Genomic DNA, 17,355 nt, shown 5'->3' with positions numbered 1-17,355 from the left:
GAATATATCTTTCTGTGACAGCCAGCTTCCTAATTAGAGATAAGAGTCCCTCTAAGCCCCTTGTAAAAGAGTTGAAAATGATCTCTGATCCTCATCTATTTTGGGTCCTTCACTCCTACATAGGCACCAGACAACAGTTCTGCAAAGTGAGAAGCAGCTTTAAAAGCAGCAAATCATTTTGTAGGGGAGGTTTGGGGTGGTCAGTAAAAGGGGTGAGCTGGGGTCTCTCAGCTGTGCAGAAGGGTACTCCCTGTGAGAGGGCAGATCTGCCCTTGGTTGCCTCTGATCTGCTGGTGTCCCGCTTGTTAGCAGCTGAGGCACGCTGCAAACCCTGTCATTTACGTAAGTCTCCGGGTAAAAAAGTGAGCTGAGAGTTGTAGGGAGTGATATTATGTACTTCGTGGAGGGCTCTTATCCTTGTGTCTCCTGATGAACGTTTGGTGAGTAAGCAGGCTATTTTCCTGAGTTGTCAACACTGGCAATATGAGGTGTTAACGACGCAGAAGGAAATGTCATCATCATTACATAAGATAAAGAAAATAAATGGAAAATATAAATGTTTATTGCCTGAAGTGTACTTACATTTCACCTTCTTATTTCTCCTTCCTGTCCAAACTTGTTAAAAAATGATGCTGCTTTGAAATTATTCACATCTAACATCACATATTCGCATTCAGTTGACCCAATTAAAAAATAATCTCAAGTGGAAAAAATTGAAAAATAATCTAATTACTGCCATATGTGAGTTCAGAAAATAATCTGGTTTTCACCTATTATTACAAGTATGTGATTTATTTTCCAGTATTTTTTTTGTAGAAGCAGAATTGGATTACTTGAACATAATTTCTACTGTGGTTTCTGTTTATTATTTAAGCAATAACAAGGTACTTTGTGGAGATCTAAACACAGGTGAATGAGCAGGTTTTTGATCCCCAAAATACTGAAGATGCTCTTTATTTCAAACCTACAAGTTGTCCCGCTGAATTCAGTTGCAAGATTTTTCAGGCCTCTCTTAAAAAAGCAAAACTGTCTTACCAGCTAAAGTTCCTAATTCTTGTTTTGGATGGATCAGTGTGTCCAGACAGCAATGCTAAAAGTAATTTGGTTCTAATTCAAATTGGAGGGTCAGACCCTGTGCAATGGCTTTCTAATGACACTGCGTTTTCTCTAGAACTTTAATTCTGTTCTCTGACCGAAATGTGCCGCTCTAAATAAAGGGGATGGTGTGGAGGTTGCATGGATTAGTAGGTTATAATGACCTTTGTTCTTTTTCACTTCTGGTTTGGTGGGGTTTGTGCAAATTGCAGTTTGGTGATGATGGAAAATTATTGAGTCAGTTGGTTTTCATTCCGCTTGCTATTCGAAAAGAAATGCGTTTACCAGAAGTGCCGCCTTCTATCATTGTTCTTGTCAGTCTTGGCTGAACAACTACGGGCTGAGCGGACGTGGTAACGAACCACCCTTTCATCCTTGGGTGGGGGATGTAGTAGCCAAGGTGAAAGTGTAATTGGAATTGCTGCTGGACATACTAAATCAGTTCTCTGGATAGAAGAAAACTTTCAGGTCCCTTAGGTAGCTACTGGCTTTTGGAAACACGTTTATTTACTTGCAGTTGATGCATATCTTGCAGGAATATGGGAGTATTAATTAATGGTTTAAGTAGTTTTGAAGATATAGGATGCTGTTTAAGACCTAAGTATTTTTGTTCCTTACAAATCAGTTTTTCTGAGGAATCGCTTAAGAATTCTAATATTCTAATAGGGAAAATGCACAATCTTAACTTTTTTTTCTAGTTAAGAAGGTTGTAGTTAAAAAAAAACCAACAAGTTTTGATTCTTTTGTCAGCTGCATAAAGAGACCTTTTTAAAATGTTGCACCACTGCTGGAAGTCTAGAAACTATTACACCTTGGGTATAAACTGATCATCCAGTGTAATGAAATTCTGTGCCCTGCAGTAAAACAAAAAAATCAAGGTCATTTTTAAAATCATGGTGTCACTTATTGACATCTGTTCACCTGCAGTGTGTAATGTAGACAACATTAGAAATTTAAATGCACTGTTCTTTTAAAAAATTTAATCTCAACTACTTTGAGAAGATAGAAAAGGTTTATTGAAAAATCAGAATTTGTCTGTTTCGTTACTGATTAATTGCACTACAGAGGATGATGACTTTTTGTTCACAGTCTAACATTTGGCAATTATGTTGCTATAGAAATAGTACAAATAGATTTCCTTATTTCTGTCCCAATAGATCTTGCCATACAAAATTGTTAAATCATTTGCATTGTTGCTTTACTGGTGGAAAAAATATATAGGCTGTCCTTTAAATGTCTTCTGTTTTTAGACCAATATTCTCAAGTCCTGTATTTCTTTATGGTGGAGCCTTTGATTACAGATGGAAAACACTGTATGTATTAGTATGCAAAGCCTGATTTCAGGAGCCCACAGCAACTAGCTGCATGGTAATATTCACTATATTGTTTTACATTTCAAAGAGGCTTCACAATAAAGATGTTTTTCACATTCTACTCAAAGTATCAAAATTTCTACAGGAAAAATAAGTTGGAAGTGATTGTCATGAAATGGGAGCCAGTTTAGAATCAGTGGGTCAGATTTATTATTTGAATGTTAGAATAGCTATTTTAGACACACACAAATATGATAATTCACAGATGGGAAATTATACTTAAGTTCTAAATTTACAGTGTAGGGGAAATAGAGATATTTGTAAAAATAAATATATGTCTTTTCAGCATCTTCTTGCATTCTTGTCTAGTACTGAATAAGGGGGGTACTTTCATTCTCATTCCTTGAATTTAGATGTAATGTCAGATACTAAATAGTTATATTAAGAACAGAGCTCAAGAGATTTCATTTCAGTAATAGCAAAGTTAATTAGTAGTTTGGTATGTTTTTTAAAATGAGGTAAGCTGTTCTGTTTTTTATGTTTAAAGGAGACTTTAAATCAGTTTCTCAGGATGAAGCATTAATATTATTGTAGAGTAACAGTGAATACAAATCTTCAAATGTGTTTGCTTTTATGGTACTGGTACTCAGCCCACTATTGTTCAGTGGTTTATTAACTTACTAGTAGCTGTTAGTGAAAATGGGTTATACTTTTTGAACTGTGAAATCAAGTCACTTTCATGTGAGTAAATGGGAAGGGTTTTAGCACATGGATTCTGTCAGTCTGTAGTTTTCTCCATCAAAGATAATCTTGTAGTCTTGTAAATAGGCAACGTGAATCTAAATTTCCAATCTATACAGCTGAGTAATAATGTCACTTCACACTATTAACAAGTCTTCATACATGCTGTAATAAAATGCACTAAAGATATAAAGACTACTGAAAAAATAATTTTTAATATGCAAGTATAAATGTTTTTTTTCTGCCTTTTCATTCCATAAATAAAATAATACTGATCTGAATCCTTTCCTTACCACCAGTCATTGCATAGATAGTTGAATCTGGAGTCTCTCTCAGTTGCACTCTGATGTAACAGCCCTTTTTCTGAAGTTCTGCAACTCAGCTTTTTATGAACATAGGGTTGCTCATGAATGGCCCAGCTGAATGGCCAGGCCCAGAGGGGGTGATGATCAGTGGCACAAAGTCTAGCTGAGGGCCAGTAACTAGTCGTGTACCCCCAGGGGACAATATGGGGTCCAGTCCTGTGTAACACCTTCATTAATGATCTGGATGGTGGGGCAGAGTGTACCTTCAGCAAGTTTGCTGATGACACAAAACTGGGAGGAATGCCTGATGCCCCAGAGGGTTGTGCTGCCATCCAGAGGGACCTCAACAGGCTGGAGAAATGGGCTGATAGGAACCTAATGAAGTTCAAAAAGGAGAAGTGCAAAGACCTGCACCTGGGGAGGAGCAACGCCAGGCACCAGTAGATGCTGGGGGCCACCCAGCTGGAAAGCAGCTTGGCAGAAAAGGACCTGGGGATCCTGGTGGCCACCAAGTTGAACATAAGCTAGAGGAGGTCCTGGGCTGCATTAGGCAGAGTATTGCCAGCAGATTGAGGAGGTGATCCTTCCCTTTATTCACCACTAGTGAGGCCAGTACTGTGAATACCGAGTACTGTGCTGGGTTCTGGGCTCCCCAGTACAAGAAAGATGTGGGCACACTGGAGAGAGTTCAACAAAGGGCTACAAAGATGAATGGACTGGAGCATCTTTCCACCGAGGAAAGGCTGAGAGAGCTGGGGCAGTTCAGCCTGGAGAAGAGAAGGCTCAGGGGGGCTCGTCAATGTGTATAAATACCTGAAGGGAGGGTGCAAAGAAGCTGGAGCCAGGCTTGCTCCAGTAGTCCCCAGTGACAGGAGCAGAGGCAACGGGCACAAGCTGAAACACAGGAGGTTCCCTCTGAACATTGGGAAACACTTTTTCATTGTGAGGGTGACCGAGCACTGGCACTGGTTGCTCAGGGAGGTTGTGGAGTCTCTGTACTTGGAGGTATGCAGAAGCCACCTGGACACAGTCCTGGGCAACCTGTTCTAGGTAGCCTTGCTTAGGCAGGGGGCATGGACCAGATGACCTCCAGAGGTCTTTTCCAACCTCAACTGTTCATGATTCTGTTGACTTGCAGTTTATAATCTCTGCCTAAAAGGCCGGTCAGCTGCTTTGAATTTGGCATCTGCTAAAAGGCAGACTTTTCTGTCCTAGTGTTAAACTTTTTCCATTAGAATATTGAGTTTTCACACTTACTATGCTTGTATTATTGGGGAAAGACTCAATTTTCTTAGTTCACAACAGAAAGATTTACTTAAGAGACCCGTATCTTAAAATACAGTTTGCTAGTCTATGTTCACCTAGAATGCACAAGCCTATGTTTGACTTTGCTTTCTTCAGCTGGGTCAGAGATCTGGATGAAGTAGCACTGTCCAAATGTCTCCTGGCACTGTCATTATGCAGTATTATCATGCATTCTTGATTGGTTTATCTAAAACCTCCTCTATTGTGGGGAAGTTGCACAATATTACTGTCTGTACAGAGTATTGACAATAGTAACTTTATAGTAATAGCTGAAACTAAATAGTTGTACGAGATGAACACATTTTTTGCTAGTTGTTGATTATGGCCCTGATTCAGCAGAGCACTTAAGCACATTCTTAATTTCACATAAATAAAGGTATACCATGGAAGTCAAACAGACTGCCTGCATCTATTATTCTAATACGGGTAAACTTTGTTGAATTATGACTTACACTAGTGCTCTTTCTTCAGTTCATGTACACAATAAAGTGAGCCCTACTATTGAGAAAATTAATTTCCATTTGTGATCTAGCCTGCTGGACATATTTTGACTGATTTATGTGTATAATTTCCATGAGCAAGTAATTCCTATGTGAATAGTATGTGTGACTGAGTACCGAATTTTTAAACAGTATGAAAAAGGGTAAAATTATAATGGATGGGCCAGACTGGAATCTGATTGTTGTGTTTTTCTATTTTACTGTACACAGATGCAAGTGGATTCCCTAGGAATAACATTTTCGAAAGTAGCTAAGTGCTTATAGTCCATATGTGTTTCAAAAACATCTTTCTCTTCCCCTGGTTCTGGCCGGCTGTGTACAGTCCAGCAGGTCAGAACGGCAGAGGGTTGCCCTAGTTTATTTTACTGGGAAGATGTTCAGTTCGTTTCTGACAGCAAAGAATGGACAAGAGGAAGTCAGACCTGTCTTGCACTGCCCAAGGAGTTGCACAGGGGCTACTAAATCCTCTGAATGCCTGCTCAGCTCTATCAGTTCTGGGGAATAAAGTGGTCACTGGGTGCAGGAACAGCAGCGACAATATTTTTAATTCCCAGTTTGGCTTGGTAGATTATTAGTTTATGTAAGTGTAGTTTAGGTCTAGGAGCATTTTCACAGCAGATTTTTATGAAGAAATAGCCAGTTCTCTGTCTGATCTTAACCTCCCAACCATTTTGTATTGGTACAAAGTATGATTTACATGCAAATTTTCTCTGCTGTGAGGTCAAAATAAAGCTGCGAACAGATAGTACCATCACTTCAAAAATGCTGAGTTAAATGCATCCACTTTTTGGGGAAATTCCTGTTTGGCCATTATAGTCCTACAGTTGCTTGCAATTAACATTCGTAGATTTATTTCAGTTGTATTTTATAATGGGAAAAATACGTATATGTCAACCAGAATCTTGCCTGCCCTGAGTTTTAGATACCACCAATTACAGTTAAGATTATTTTTGTTGAAGAAAGAACATATTGCATGAAAAGAGGAAATAGCATTCTGTTACATGCTAAAGCATAATAATTTCCTTCTGAGAGACTTTAAATGATATATGGATGTTTTATGTAGGATTTCTGTGTACGCAATATGCACCTGAAACAGTTTTGCTCCAGATAACAGTAATGCAGCCAGACCTCTTAACTTCCAAAGGTTTATGTGTTCTCTGCGTTATTAAACACGTACACTGATGGGAGGAAATATGACAGATTGGTGACCTTTTTCCGGTGTTGTTGGTTATGGAATAGGAAGCTGTTGGAAAATGATTGCCACAGAGCTGAAAAGATAATCGGATGCAGTTCATTACTCATCTTGTCAGCTGCTCCTGCTACAAGGGATTGTATCACAAGATGTTAATCTGCTTGTGACTAGATTTCAAAGCAAGCATTTTTATTTTGGAGGGGGTGTAAGTAATTTAACATCTTTCAATTTTGTTTCGTTTTCAAAAGCAAGAGAAATGGAAAATTCCCAATTTAAAGTCTCTGAATATTAATTGATAAAAATATTAGTACATCCTTGTGGGTTCTGTTACAAAAATATGATGGTAAAGCTGTAAAAAGCTACTTAATTGCAGAAGTTGTTCTTTTTAAGCTAATCATGAGGTTGTGTATTCCTTAAATAGTGGAAGTTAGTCTGCTAGGACACTTCAGTGTGTAATGCAAGACAACAAGTATAGGCACAAGACAGATTTGCACCAAAAAGAGTCCTTTCTACACATTGAATCACTAATGTGGATGTTGTCTACCAGTGAGGATATTTGGTGGAAGTATAGAGGAGGACCAAATTCATTACTTACATTCTACAGACGGGAAAATGACAAGAATGCAATTTTAGCTAGATGACATTTTCTGAAAGTGAAAGGCCCAAAAGAGCAGTTACTTTCTGATACTGTGGGATGTTGCTCACGGTGCTATGTGAAGCATAGGGGAAGGCTTATGAAATTTCCATTACAATAAGATGAGCCAGTAGATTTGCTGTGTACATTCTAAGCAAGCAGTACTGCCCTTTCCTCTTCCACCTGCCTATCTTAAGTCCTTGAAGAAGTTGCCCAGTACAAGGAGAGGGAAAATCCTTTAATTTCCTGTGAAGCTGGAGAAAAACACTCCTTTTGCTACCCTCTTTTATGTTGTTTTCTAGTATTGAGTATTGTCAAATGGAATTGCACATTATATTTTAAATAGTTAAATTATAATTTCCATTGTGATCTACAGGCACAGATGTAATTTCTATTAGAATACATTATTTAAAAAAAAAAGCAGTGATATACCTAAAAGTACTTAAGAAAATAATATATTGAGTTAATGGGTAAGCAAAAGAAATTACAGGTTTAAACAAAATAAATAAATCAGTTCTGGATGCTCATGGTTGCATATGGCACTTTTTACTCCAGCAGGAGTATCTAATGCTAATGCCTTGCTATATTCCAATTTCGGTAGCTACAGTCCACCCACTTAAATACCCCCTGGTGTACGCGTAGGCAACAGTATTCTCTAGTTCCTGCCACAAACTCTTACATGGTGTTTTGTGTGCTATTAATCAGCAACTGTATTTCACCTCTAGAGTGACTGCATCTCAACACTGGACAAAGTGAAATATCATATCTTATATTATAGAAGCAACCAGTAATGACCCTGTAGACAGTGTTTTCAGTTGGTCCAAAACTGGGGCATTAATCATTTTTTCCCCTAAACATTTTTGACTGATTAGTCAATCAGTATGAAATGTTGTTTGAATTTTCCACATAGCTTTTCCTCTCTGTTTCTCCTCGAACATAATACAGTTGGTTAGCTGAGACGTGAGGGCCTCCTTCACTACAACATTCTGATACAGTTAATGAACACCATTTGCCCAGGTCAGAAGACACAAGCTAACGGGCAGAGGCTTAACTGTTACAGCTGTGGCTATTATGCAAACGTTTACATGAGTACGTATGTATATACGTCTGACTTTATATTATATATGTATATATAGGTACCTAGAAAAGTTACATGTTTTCACAAAAACATTAAATGTCATCACATGTATGTTACTGTTGTCACCATGTTGCGTCTGACAATTAAGATAGAAATGTGGATGTGGAGGGACTACATCCAAGTTTGTTTTCAAGACTTTAATCATTGCATTTTCTGCTGAGACTGTAACAGAGGTGTAGATGGTGATTACAGTAATGAAAAAAAAGTTGTTTGAATGTGCTCTGTAAGTATTTTTCCACCTCCATTAGATTATTTAGAAATTGAATTGAGTTACCATGCTGAATAGGCAAACATTGTTCCAGATTGGGATAGAGAATATAAAAACTAATTAATGTACTCTATAGTTGATGTGAAAGGCCATTTGTTTTGTAGTAATTTTCATGTTTTCCATGTGAAACTGTGAGATGAAGAACTGGGTTATTTCATATTTATGGTATAGTAATAAATTTATAAAAAAATCCAAAGATATTTTATGCAGTGCACCTTCTGAATCATTGTCTAATATTATAATTTTACTTTGCCCATTTATGAAAATCATGTACAATTTTACAGGAAATACAGTCATAGCTATAAAATAAGTTGCTTCAGTTTCTAAATCCATCAGCGTCCTCAAGCAGTCAAAAATGAGATTCCATAAACCCAGTTCATTTTAGTTTTCTGTGTTAATTCTCATACATTTTACAAGTCTGAATCCAACAGCATAAAAGATGTTCTCTCTCAATTCTTAACACATGACCCATAAATTTTATCTTTCTTTGAATATCTTTAGAGATAGGGGGTAGGGTTGGATGAATTCCTCGTCTGATCTCAGAATTTAGCATAACATTCTATCCAAGAAACTTTTTTTTTTTTTTTTTTTTTTAATTTTTAGATGTCTCAGTATACCTTTGATTGCTTTTCAGGTTTGATATAAATTCTTTAAGATGAAAGTTTTGGAACTGAAACTGGAGCTTGAACTTGCAGTCTTTCAATGACCAGATCTTCAAGTGGGATGCAACGATACCCTGTTAATGGATAACGTTCTAAACACCTTCATTGCTTTGCATGTTATTGCAAATGCAAGTGAACAGAGTGCATTCCTTCTTCCTTTGTCATCTTAAATAATTCAATTTGAAGTAGCTGGACTTTTATATTTGATAGCTGCTCTTTTTGTGGCGCGGGGGGGTAGTGCAGAAGTTACTTTACTAAATTGATACTTTATCGATGCTTTAAAAGGGCTTCTGTTACTAACAAGAACTGGGGTTGTTTGGGTTGGGTTTTGTTTCTTTTTTTCATTTTTCTCATAGTCAAGTCACTGGCAGTGCAGAAAGGAAAGCTGAGAAAATGCATCCCTCTGACAGCTATTTCAGTGTTGCGCCCTTTGCTTAAACCCATCTTTAGCTGTGAACGTTGTGCTTTGATTTAAACCCTTGGATGTTTCAGAGTGAGTCAAGACAGAAACAGCCAGGTGCCAGCATAAGATCCTTAGAATTTCTAGCATTTGTCACCACTGCTGGCTCTTTCAGTTTTTTCATTCTGAGCACTTTTTCCTGATTATCCTTAATATAGTGATTTGATCAAACTGGTTAATTCATACAGTAGGGTCAGTACGTGACATGTATACCATGCGATGAAGAAAACCATTCTGTCCAGAGCGAGCTTCCCCTTCCCATGAAAACGCTGACAGCCTTCCAAGTGTCTAACTAGCGGGCGGGACAGGATACCCATCATCATCTCGTAATTTTTTCTACCTCAAACACACAGACAGGAAGAAAGCAAAAGAGAGAAAACAAAATCATGCTTTTAACACTTGACCCTAAGTGCAAGATGTTGGGGGGAGTAAGGAAACAGCCTGCTATTTCCTGTATGCGGGTTTGGCAAGAATATGCTACCTTGTGTCCACTGCTGACAGCAAGCCCTGCTGACCCACGGTGGTGAAGAGTCAACTGTGAGGTTCACTGTATTTTCATGTGTTTTATGTTTTTAGAAACAGGAAACTGTTCTGTGTGAAGCGGGGCAGCATGCGCTGGTTTTGGTCCCTGGTGGGTGTGGGCAAGCGTGGCGCAATGGCAGTAACAGTAATTGCTGTGATGTAGCCAGCATGAGAACCCCCGCGGAGTGAGAAGGTCGCTGCAACGCAAGAGATTTTCTAACACAGCCTGAGGTGTACTGCTTTGGTCTACACTCATGCCCCTAGAGAGCTGGGGGCATTTCTCTCTGACTTGAAGGAAAACATGCCATTTGAGAGAAGACCAAAGGTTTTATTTTTGTTTTCTTCAGTACTTTTTCTAGCTTTAAACTTCAGGAAAACTTCTCAGACTTCATTTACTTAGTTTTTTATTCTCAGTGATGCTCAGTAGAACAGCTTTGACTGGGAGCTTTTGCATTGTTTAAGATTCTTTGAAAAGAGTACGTTTTGAAACTTGTATTTCTTTTGTCCCTTGCTATCAGGATGGCCAGTCTGATATTTTGTACAAATTTTGGACTGCAGTAACTCAGACACTTTCCTCTCAGTTTCAGTCGGCAACAGACTGTAAGTATTCAGTATAAATGATTTGTAATGTGTTCTATAGCTATTTTGATTCTCTCATTTCAATAAGCCCTTTGCTCATTATCTCCTCTACTAGAACTATAGCAGTTGTTCACCAAGTGCGGGGTTTGTGAATTTAAAACTTCTTAGGTTTGTAACCAAACAGGGTGATCCTCCTAAACTGTGGTTGAATTTTCAAAAAGAAATATTTTCTGCTTAAGTCATCATTATCTAATAACAAAAATGTATTTTTGCAATGTATGTGGAGGTAAAAATGTTTGGAATGATATGTTATGCTTTTGAAAGTGAATGGGTTTGCCAAATTCAAAAATAGTAATTTGATTTTAAAGAGCAGTTCTTAACAGTCTTTTCTTGTTAAGCGCTGATCAGTTGTAAAAATCCAATTTTAGTTGTTTTTGGATACCTTTATAAATAGACGTTGAGTTACTTCAAAATTATTGTTGTCTATATATAGATAAAAGGCTGGTGTTCTGACTATACACAATATTCTGTACATATAAGTAAATAGCAGATACAATCAAGGAATATTAAATAAAAATAATGTATAAACATAAGACATTACTATTACTGGTACATGTTAATGCAGCATGGAATTGGATCATAAACCCAGATGAATTTGATGCTTTCATAAATACATCTTTCATGTTTGTGTACGGTGTATAAAGTTAATCTTTTGCACATACTGATAAAGTGCATAAGATTTGCATTTATCTTTGTGATCTCAGCTATTGCATTGGCCCTTCAAAATTTGATCCTTCCAGGCTTTATAGCAGCAGTACAATTATGATGAACTAGCTGGTTGATTCATGTTCAGCAGTTGCTAAGTAACTAGATGATCCCAAAAGAAAACGTATTAATCTTGCGTTAAAACATATTAATTTTACTGTTTGCCTTACGCATTACGTTAACAGCAGTATGGACATACTTGGGATCTCGTATCTTAAAACTGAACGTGTGCTACCTGTTTTCATCACTCAGTTTTAAAATTGTAAAATTGTGACATCAGTTAATGGGATCAATCAACATTTCAGAAGTAAGGGAACTCTTAGATTTCATTAGCAGTACTTTATCTGACAGCTATTAAAAATATCTTACTACTTATGATTTTTAATCATGTTTTGTATGTAAATGTTTAGAGGGAACAGTTGGATTTTTGAACTGTGAATGATGTTTTTGCTTTGCTACAGCTGAGTTTTGCGAAAACAATGCTTACAGCGAGTAGACTTTTTAATTTTTTAAGTGACGTATCTGTATGAGTGTTCATTTTTTAACATAAATTCTAAGTCATTGAATCCACTGACATCAGTCACAGACCTCTGGATCATATAGATCAGAAGAAAACTAGACAATATCAGACAAATAGTGTAAAAATAGAAATTCATGGCAGTTTACAGAGTTTGGTAATAGATAATGATCTGCTTTTGTGAGGTTGGGACAATCTTTATAAACTTAGCTTTGTGACCTAAAATAACTGTGTTTGATAATGTGAATCCTCCAGTATTTGAAATTAGAATATATTTGAGTTGAAAGGATAGGCTGGGTGAAATGGGGCAGATGTCTGGAACCTGAAAAACCTATGAATGAATGGAGCGGTGTTAATCTCCTAATGTAATGGGAAATCCATAAAGTATTAGTGATGTTAGATCAAGATAAACATCAGTTGCTAAAACAGTTGTACCTTTGTTTCATTTCCTGTTACTTGTGGCAAGCTTTTAAAGGCTGAAAACAATGCTGATTTTTCTGCTGGCTTTGTCATTCTTTATTTGACAAGGTTAGGGATTGCATTTTAGGTGCCTTGTTTTAAGAAGTGTGTGTAAAAGCACATACTTCCCTCATCTGATTTCTTAAGAGTTTGGCTCATAGAAGCTACCTTTGTTTCAAGTGGGTATCTTCAAAGTTGCACATCCCCACGCATTTCTCTCATCAAGCTATTGTTAGAAAATTGCTAGATTTAGAGAGTTCTAATCACACTTTGAATGAATGATAATACTAATAACTAAGTTTGATACCAAATGTTTAATGACCATGATTAGTACCTTTATTGTACAAAATAAGTTTTCCATGTCCAGTCTTCCAAATCTGGATTTTATGCTGGTGCTTTAGATACGTACCTTTGTCAACTGCATTTAATGTGATAGCTCATGGCACTTTGAAATTAATTAAAGATACGATAACATTGTATATCATTCATTGATATAAATGCACGGATACAGGTTGTTTATATGAATCAAAAAATCAGTTTGAACTTAGCAATGCATGTTGCTTACTGCTTTATTTTGCAGCCTCTATGTTTCTGAAACAAGCTTTTGAAGGAGAATACCCTAAACTACTGAGGCTTTATAATGACTTGTGGAAGCGCCTGCAACAATACAGTCAAAATATTCAGAGGAATTTTAACACAAGTGGAGCTACGGATCTCTTCGCTGAACTACAACAAATGGAAGAAGATACACAGGACATATTCATGCAAAAAAACCAAGATTATGAGTATGTATTGTGAACTCTAAGGCAATAAAATGTAAAGCTTTGCAACCTGCAAGAAAACAGAATACTGTTAAGAACTTAAAGTTATTCAGATTGTCAGAGTGGGAAAATTTTAAAGACTTTTTTTTTCCTCTTGTGGTTATTGCTTTAATACTATTTCAGAGCTGTAGGATTTTCATTAGGTTATATAATTAACAGTATTGGATTGTCTTGTCTTTCACAAACTCCCTGACGTTGGAACTAGTTTTATTTTTTTCTCTCTTTAGGTGACAAAAAAGCAGATTGATGAAAATTCAGTTTTATGTGTGTTGCGATTACAGCAGTAGCTTTCTCTTAATGATACTGCAGTCATTGGAGTGTGACAAATGCTCAGTTTGTTATGATTCACAGTTTTTATGTTTATACATCGTAGAATAAACATGATCTGGGTGGTAGATATCAGAAAGATCAAACTGAAACAGGCTCATTAAGTCTGTGAGGATTTCTAGACTTATGTAAGATAAAATGAATAGTTTATGTAGAGATTTGTATTGGCTTAAATATGTTCTGGAGCAGTCAGTAGAAGACTTATAATTGACTTCAATGGAAGCAAAGTAAAAAGTTCACCAAACTCCTAACAATGATGTAAAATGTTTGAGAGAGCTACTGCTTACTCATTTTCACAAATACTGAGGACTGACGCTTATTAAAGGTAAATTTAAGAAGAGTCTTTCTATTTGGAGCTTTTTATATGCATACATATATCAGGAGATACTTTTTTTTTAAAATGTATCATTGAGTACAAGCTATCTGCTAATGAAATAAAGGTCTTTCATTGTAGTTCTGGATATCTTGCCAATATTTTGCAGATGTTTTTAGCACCGTTTGTGTCAAGAACATCTTGAATTAGGGATTCCACATAGGTCTTCAGAAAGTGCTAACAGCTGCATTGAACTACAGAGAATGGCTCACTGACTAGTTACATGGTTCAAGTGAAAAGCAAGGTGTTATACACTATTAAAATCTTTCCAAGTGCATATGTCTAAAGAGCAGAAAGGAAAAACAGGTTCAATACCGTGAAGTTTGTATGGTCTGGGAAGGTTCAATTGTGTATTTTGATTTAAAACGTAGTAATTTTGTCTTATACTCACAGTCCAGAAAAGGCCTTGAAAGATTCACTGCAACAATATGAAGCAGCTTATTTGTCAAAATCCTTATCTCGACTCTTTGACCCCATCAATCTTGTCTTCCCTCCTGGAGGTCGGAATCCTCCTTCTTCTGACGAACTTGACAGCATCATTAAAACTATAGCCAGGTATGCACCTATAATACATTGCAAAATGTAATCTTCACCATGTTTTTTCTCATAAGTTATAATTTTAGAAATGAGACTTCCTTAGCAGTAAAAGGTTGATTACTCTTTAGTTGTAAAACTGTTTAGTGTAAAAATTAGGTCAGGATTTGGAATGGAATGGAATGGTATGGAACAGAACAAAACAGAACAGAACAGAATAAAATATTTCAGTTGGAAGGGACCTACAACATCATGTAGTCCAACTGCCTGACCACTGCAGGACTGATCAAAACTTTAAGCATGTTATTAAGGGCATTGTCCAAATGCCTCTTAAACACTGATGGGCTTGGGACATCGACCACCTCTCTAGGAAACATGTTCCAGTTTTTGACCACCCTCTCAGTAAAGAAATGCTTCTTAATGTCCAGTCTAAACCTCCCCTGATGCAGCTTTGAACCATTCCCATACATACTATCACTGGATACCAGGGAGAAGAGATCAACACCTCCCTCCCTGCTTCCCCTCCTCAGGCAGCTGTAGAGAGCAATGAAGTTGCCCTTCAGCCTCCTTTTCTCCAAACTAGACAAGCCCAAAGCCCTTAGCTGTTCCTCATAGGACACTCCTTCCAGCCCTGTCACCAGCTTTGTTGCCCTACTCTGGATGCATCCAAGGACCTTCACATCATCCTTAAATAGTGGGGCCCAGAACTGCACACAGTGTTCAAGGTGAGGCCACACCAATGCTGAATACAGTGGGATAATCACGTCTTTATTTATAATTTATTATAAATATTATTTATTATTTATTATTTATTTTCTGTATTTTCTTTTTTTTTGAATAACTGAAATTTTAATTTAAGTTTTACTTTTTAAGCTTGTAAATCATCAGGAAGAAAAACTTACACATGTTGTAAATGTCTGATATCTTCATTATTCTGACTGTGTCAAAGAGAAGATGATAGTTGCTTGGCTGCAAGTGATAATACCTGATGTAAATATACTGTTAGAGTGAAACAGCAAGATAATGGATAAAGACAATTATTCCAGCTAGAATTTGTAAAATGAGTTGCTGAAATTACCAGTGGTGTATTTTCCCTTGTAGGGTTTTTGGTAAGGACTACTCTGTTTAATACAGTCTGAAAATGATGGGCAGTATTTATAGTATGTGTATGTGAGTGTGTGTGTATAATGTTAAATACTGACACTGTACTTGTGACTGAGAGTTACAGATGCTCAGAACATGCCTGTTGGTGTCGTTGTTAATGTTATTTTGCTTGCAGAGGAGAAGGGAAAACAAGATGAAAATTATGAAATTTCAGCTGATTTTTCCAGAGTGACTTTTAGCTAATGATGTTTGGGGCCCTGCAGAGTTCTCAGAGAAGGTTATTCCTCTGTCAGGGTGCCTAGTGTCTCTCCAGTTCTTGGGAGAGGTTAATGTCATCATTAGCAGCATGATGGTCCTTTGCTTGTCTGTTTTCAGTAGAGCATTTATGAATGCAGCCCCAGCTGATGGAGATCTTGGTGGGTTCCATGAACAAGAAATACTGGAAGTGATTTAGAAGTCTTTCCCTTCTTCTCTTTGTTCCCTGTCATTCCTTTAGGGCCTCTATTACAATAAAGGATTGCCTGAAACACAGCTTATTAGTTGTGTCAAGCTAAGGCGTCCCCTGGGTATTTCTGCACAGCTCATGTAATTCCAGAGTTGAATGACTGTGTATTCACCTGTAATGTTTGAAGGCTGCTGCCAAAGCTTGAATGTAGTTAATTGCAGTCAATATTTTTGAATGGCTTACTAATAGTGATCTCATACTGAAGTGTCATTCCTAAACTTTGCTCATTTTTACTAGACTAGGAGCACTGCACGTAAAATTCCCAAATGACTTGTTAAATTGTAAACTGAATTACAGTGCTTAGAAAGGCTTGGTTGTATGTGTGACTCTCAAAATTGACGTGCCATGTTACTACATATTTATAGTTAATTCTTTATCAATTAGAATCATAGAATAGTTTGAGCTGGAAGGGACCTTTAAAGGTTGTCTAGTCCAGTAGTCTATATACATACAGTACTGTTTAGTTGTTCATTAAGATTTGTAACCTTTGCTTCCAGTGAGCTAAATGTGGCTGCTGTTGATCCAGACCTGAGTTTAGCTGTGGCAAAAAACGTGGCAAAGACCGTTCAGCTCTACGGTGTCAAGTCTGAGCAGCTTGTAAGTAATTTTAAATTTCTAAACCCTTATGTTTTTCTATTTATAATGTTCTGGTTTCTGTTGATTTAAAACTTAATGGTAAAGCAATCTAGATAGACAAAACCTTCGAATTGGTTTTCCATTGTATTTTGAAACATTTTCAGTTAAATTCTGCCTTCAGATAAACACAGTCTATTGATAGCTGTAAAATGTGTCTGTATAACTCAAAATTGAATTTGCCATATTAATTTTAAAAAATCAAAATTGTAGTTGCTTTTAAGTAAAATTAAGACAATTCAACTCAGTTTAATATTTGCCAACATTTGATATTCCATCAGTTAACATGTTACGTTGTCTTTATGGTAGTAAAGTCTGGACAATTCAAATATAATTTTTCACTATTTGCAAGAAAATGTGGGCATTTTTTCTATTTATTTATTATTTGTCATATATTTAACTGACCCTTGATTTGTTTGCGTTCATCAAATGCATCCAGTCATTTGCCACACGCTGTTATCTAGTGTTAAAGTGAATAGAGGAATGATCCCCAGAGCCTTATCCTTTGGTTAGGGATCCCCAAAAAGCCAATGGATAGTACTGTGAATGTCATTGTCATCATATGAAAAAATAATTTTTAAGATCCACAATTTTCTTGTGAAG

The 17,355-nt window shown here is 36.9% G+C and overlaps 1 protein-coding gene across 1 annotated transcript in view; it reads left to right on the top strand.

Moving 5' to 3' along the window:
* The window catches only part of COG5 (component of oligomeric golgi complex 5), a gene marked incomplete at its 5' end in the record, with an annotated part of 202,901 nt that overhangs the window by 138,405 nt on the left and 47,141 nt on the right, over window positions 1–17,355 (top strand). Inside the window, 4 exons of the mRNA XM_082015559.1 lie at window positions 10,654–10,735; window positions 13,036–13,240; window positions 14,370–14,531; window positions 16,617–16,716. Coding sequence (XP_081871685.1) covers window positions 10,654–10,735; window positions 13,036–13,240; window positions 14,370–14,531; window positions 16,617–16,716 — 549 coding nt within the window. The remainder of the gene's footprint in view (window positions 1–10,653; window positions 10,736–13,035; window positions 13,241–14,369; window positions 14,532–16,616; window positions 16,717–17,355) is intronic.

This window comes from Phaethon aethereus (genome assembly GCF_964289735.1).
Source record: "Phaethon aethereus genome assembly, chromosome: 1".
Classification (NCBI taxonomy): Eukaryota; Metazoa; Chordata; class Aves; order Phaethontiformes; family Phaethontidae; genus Phaethon; species Phaethon aethereus.
Note: the sequence above shows the minus strand (reverse complement) of the source record. Positions and strands in the feature narration are given on the sequence as shown.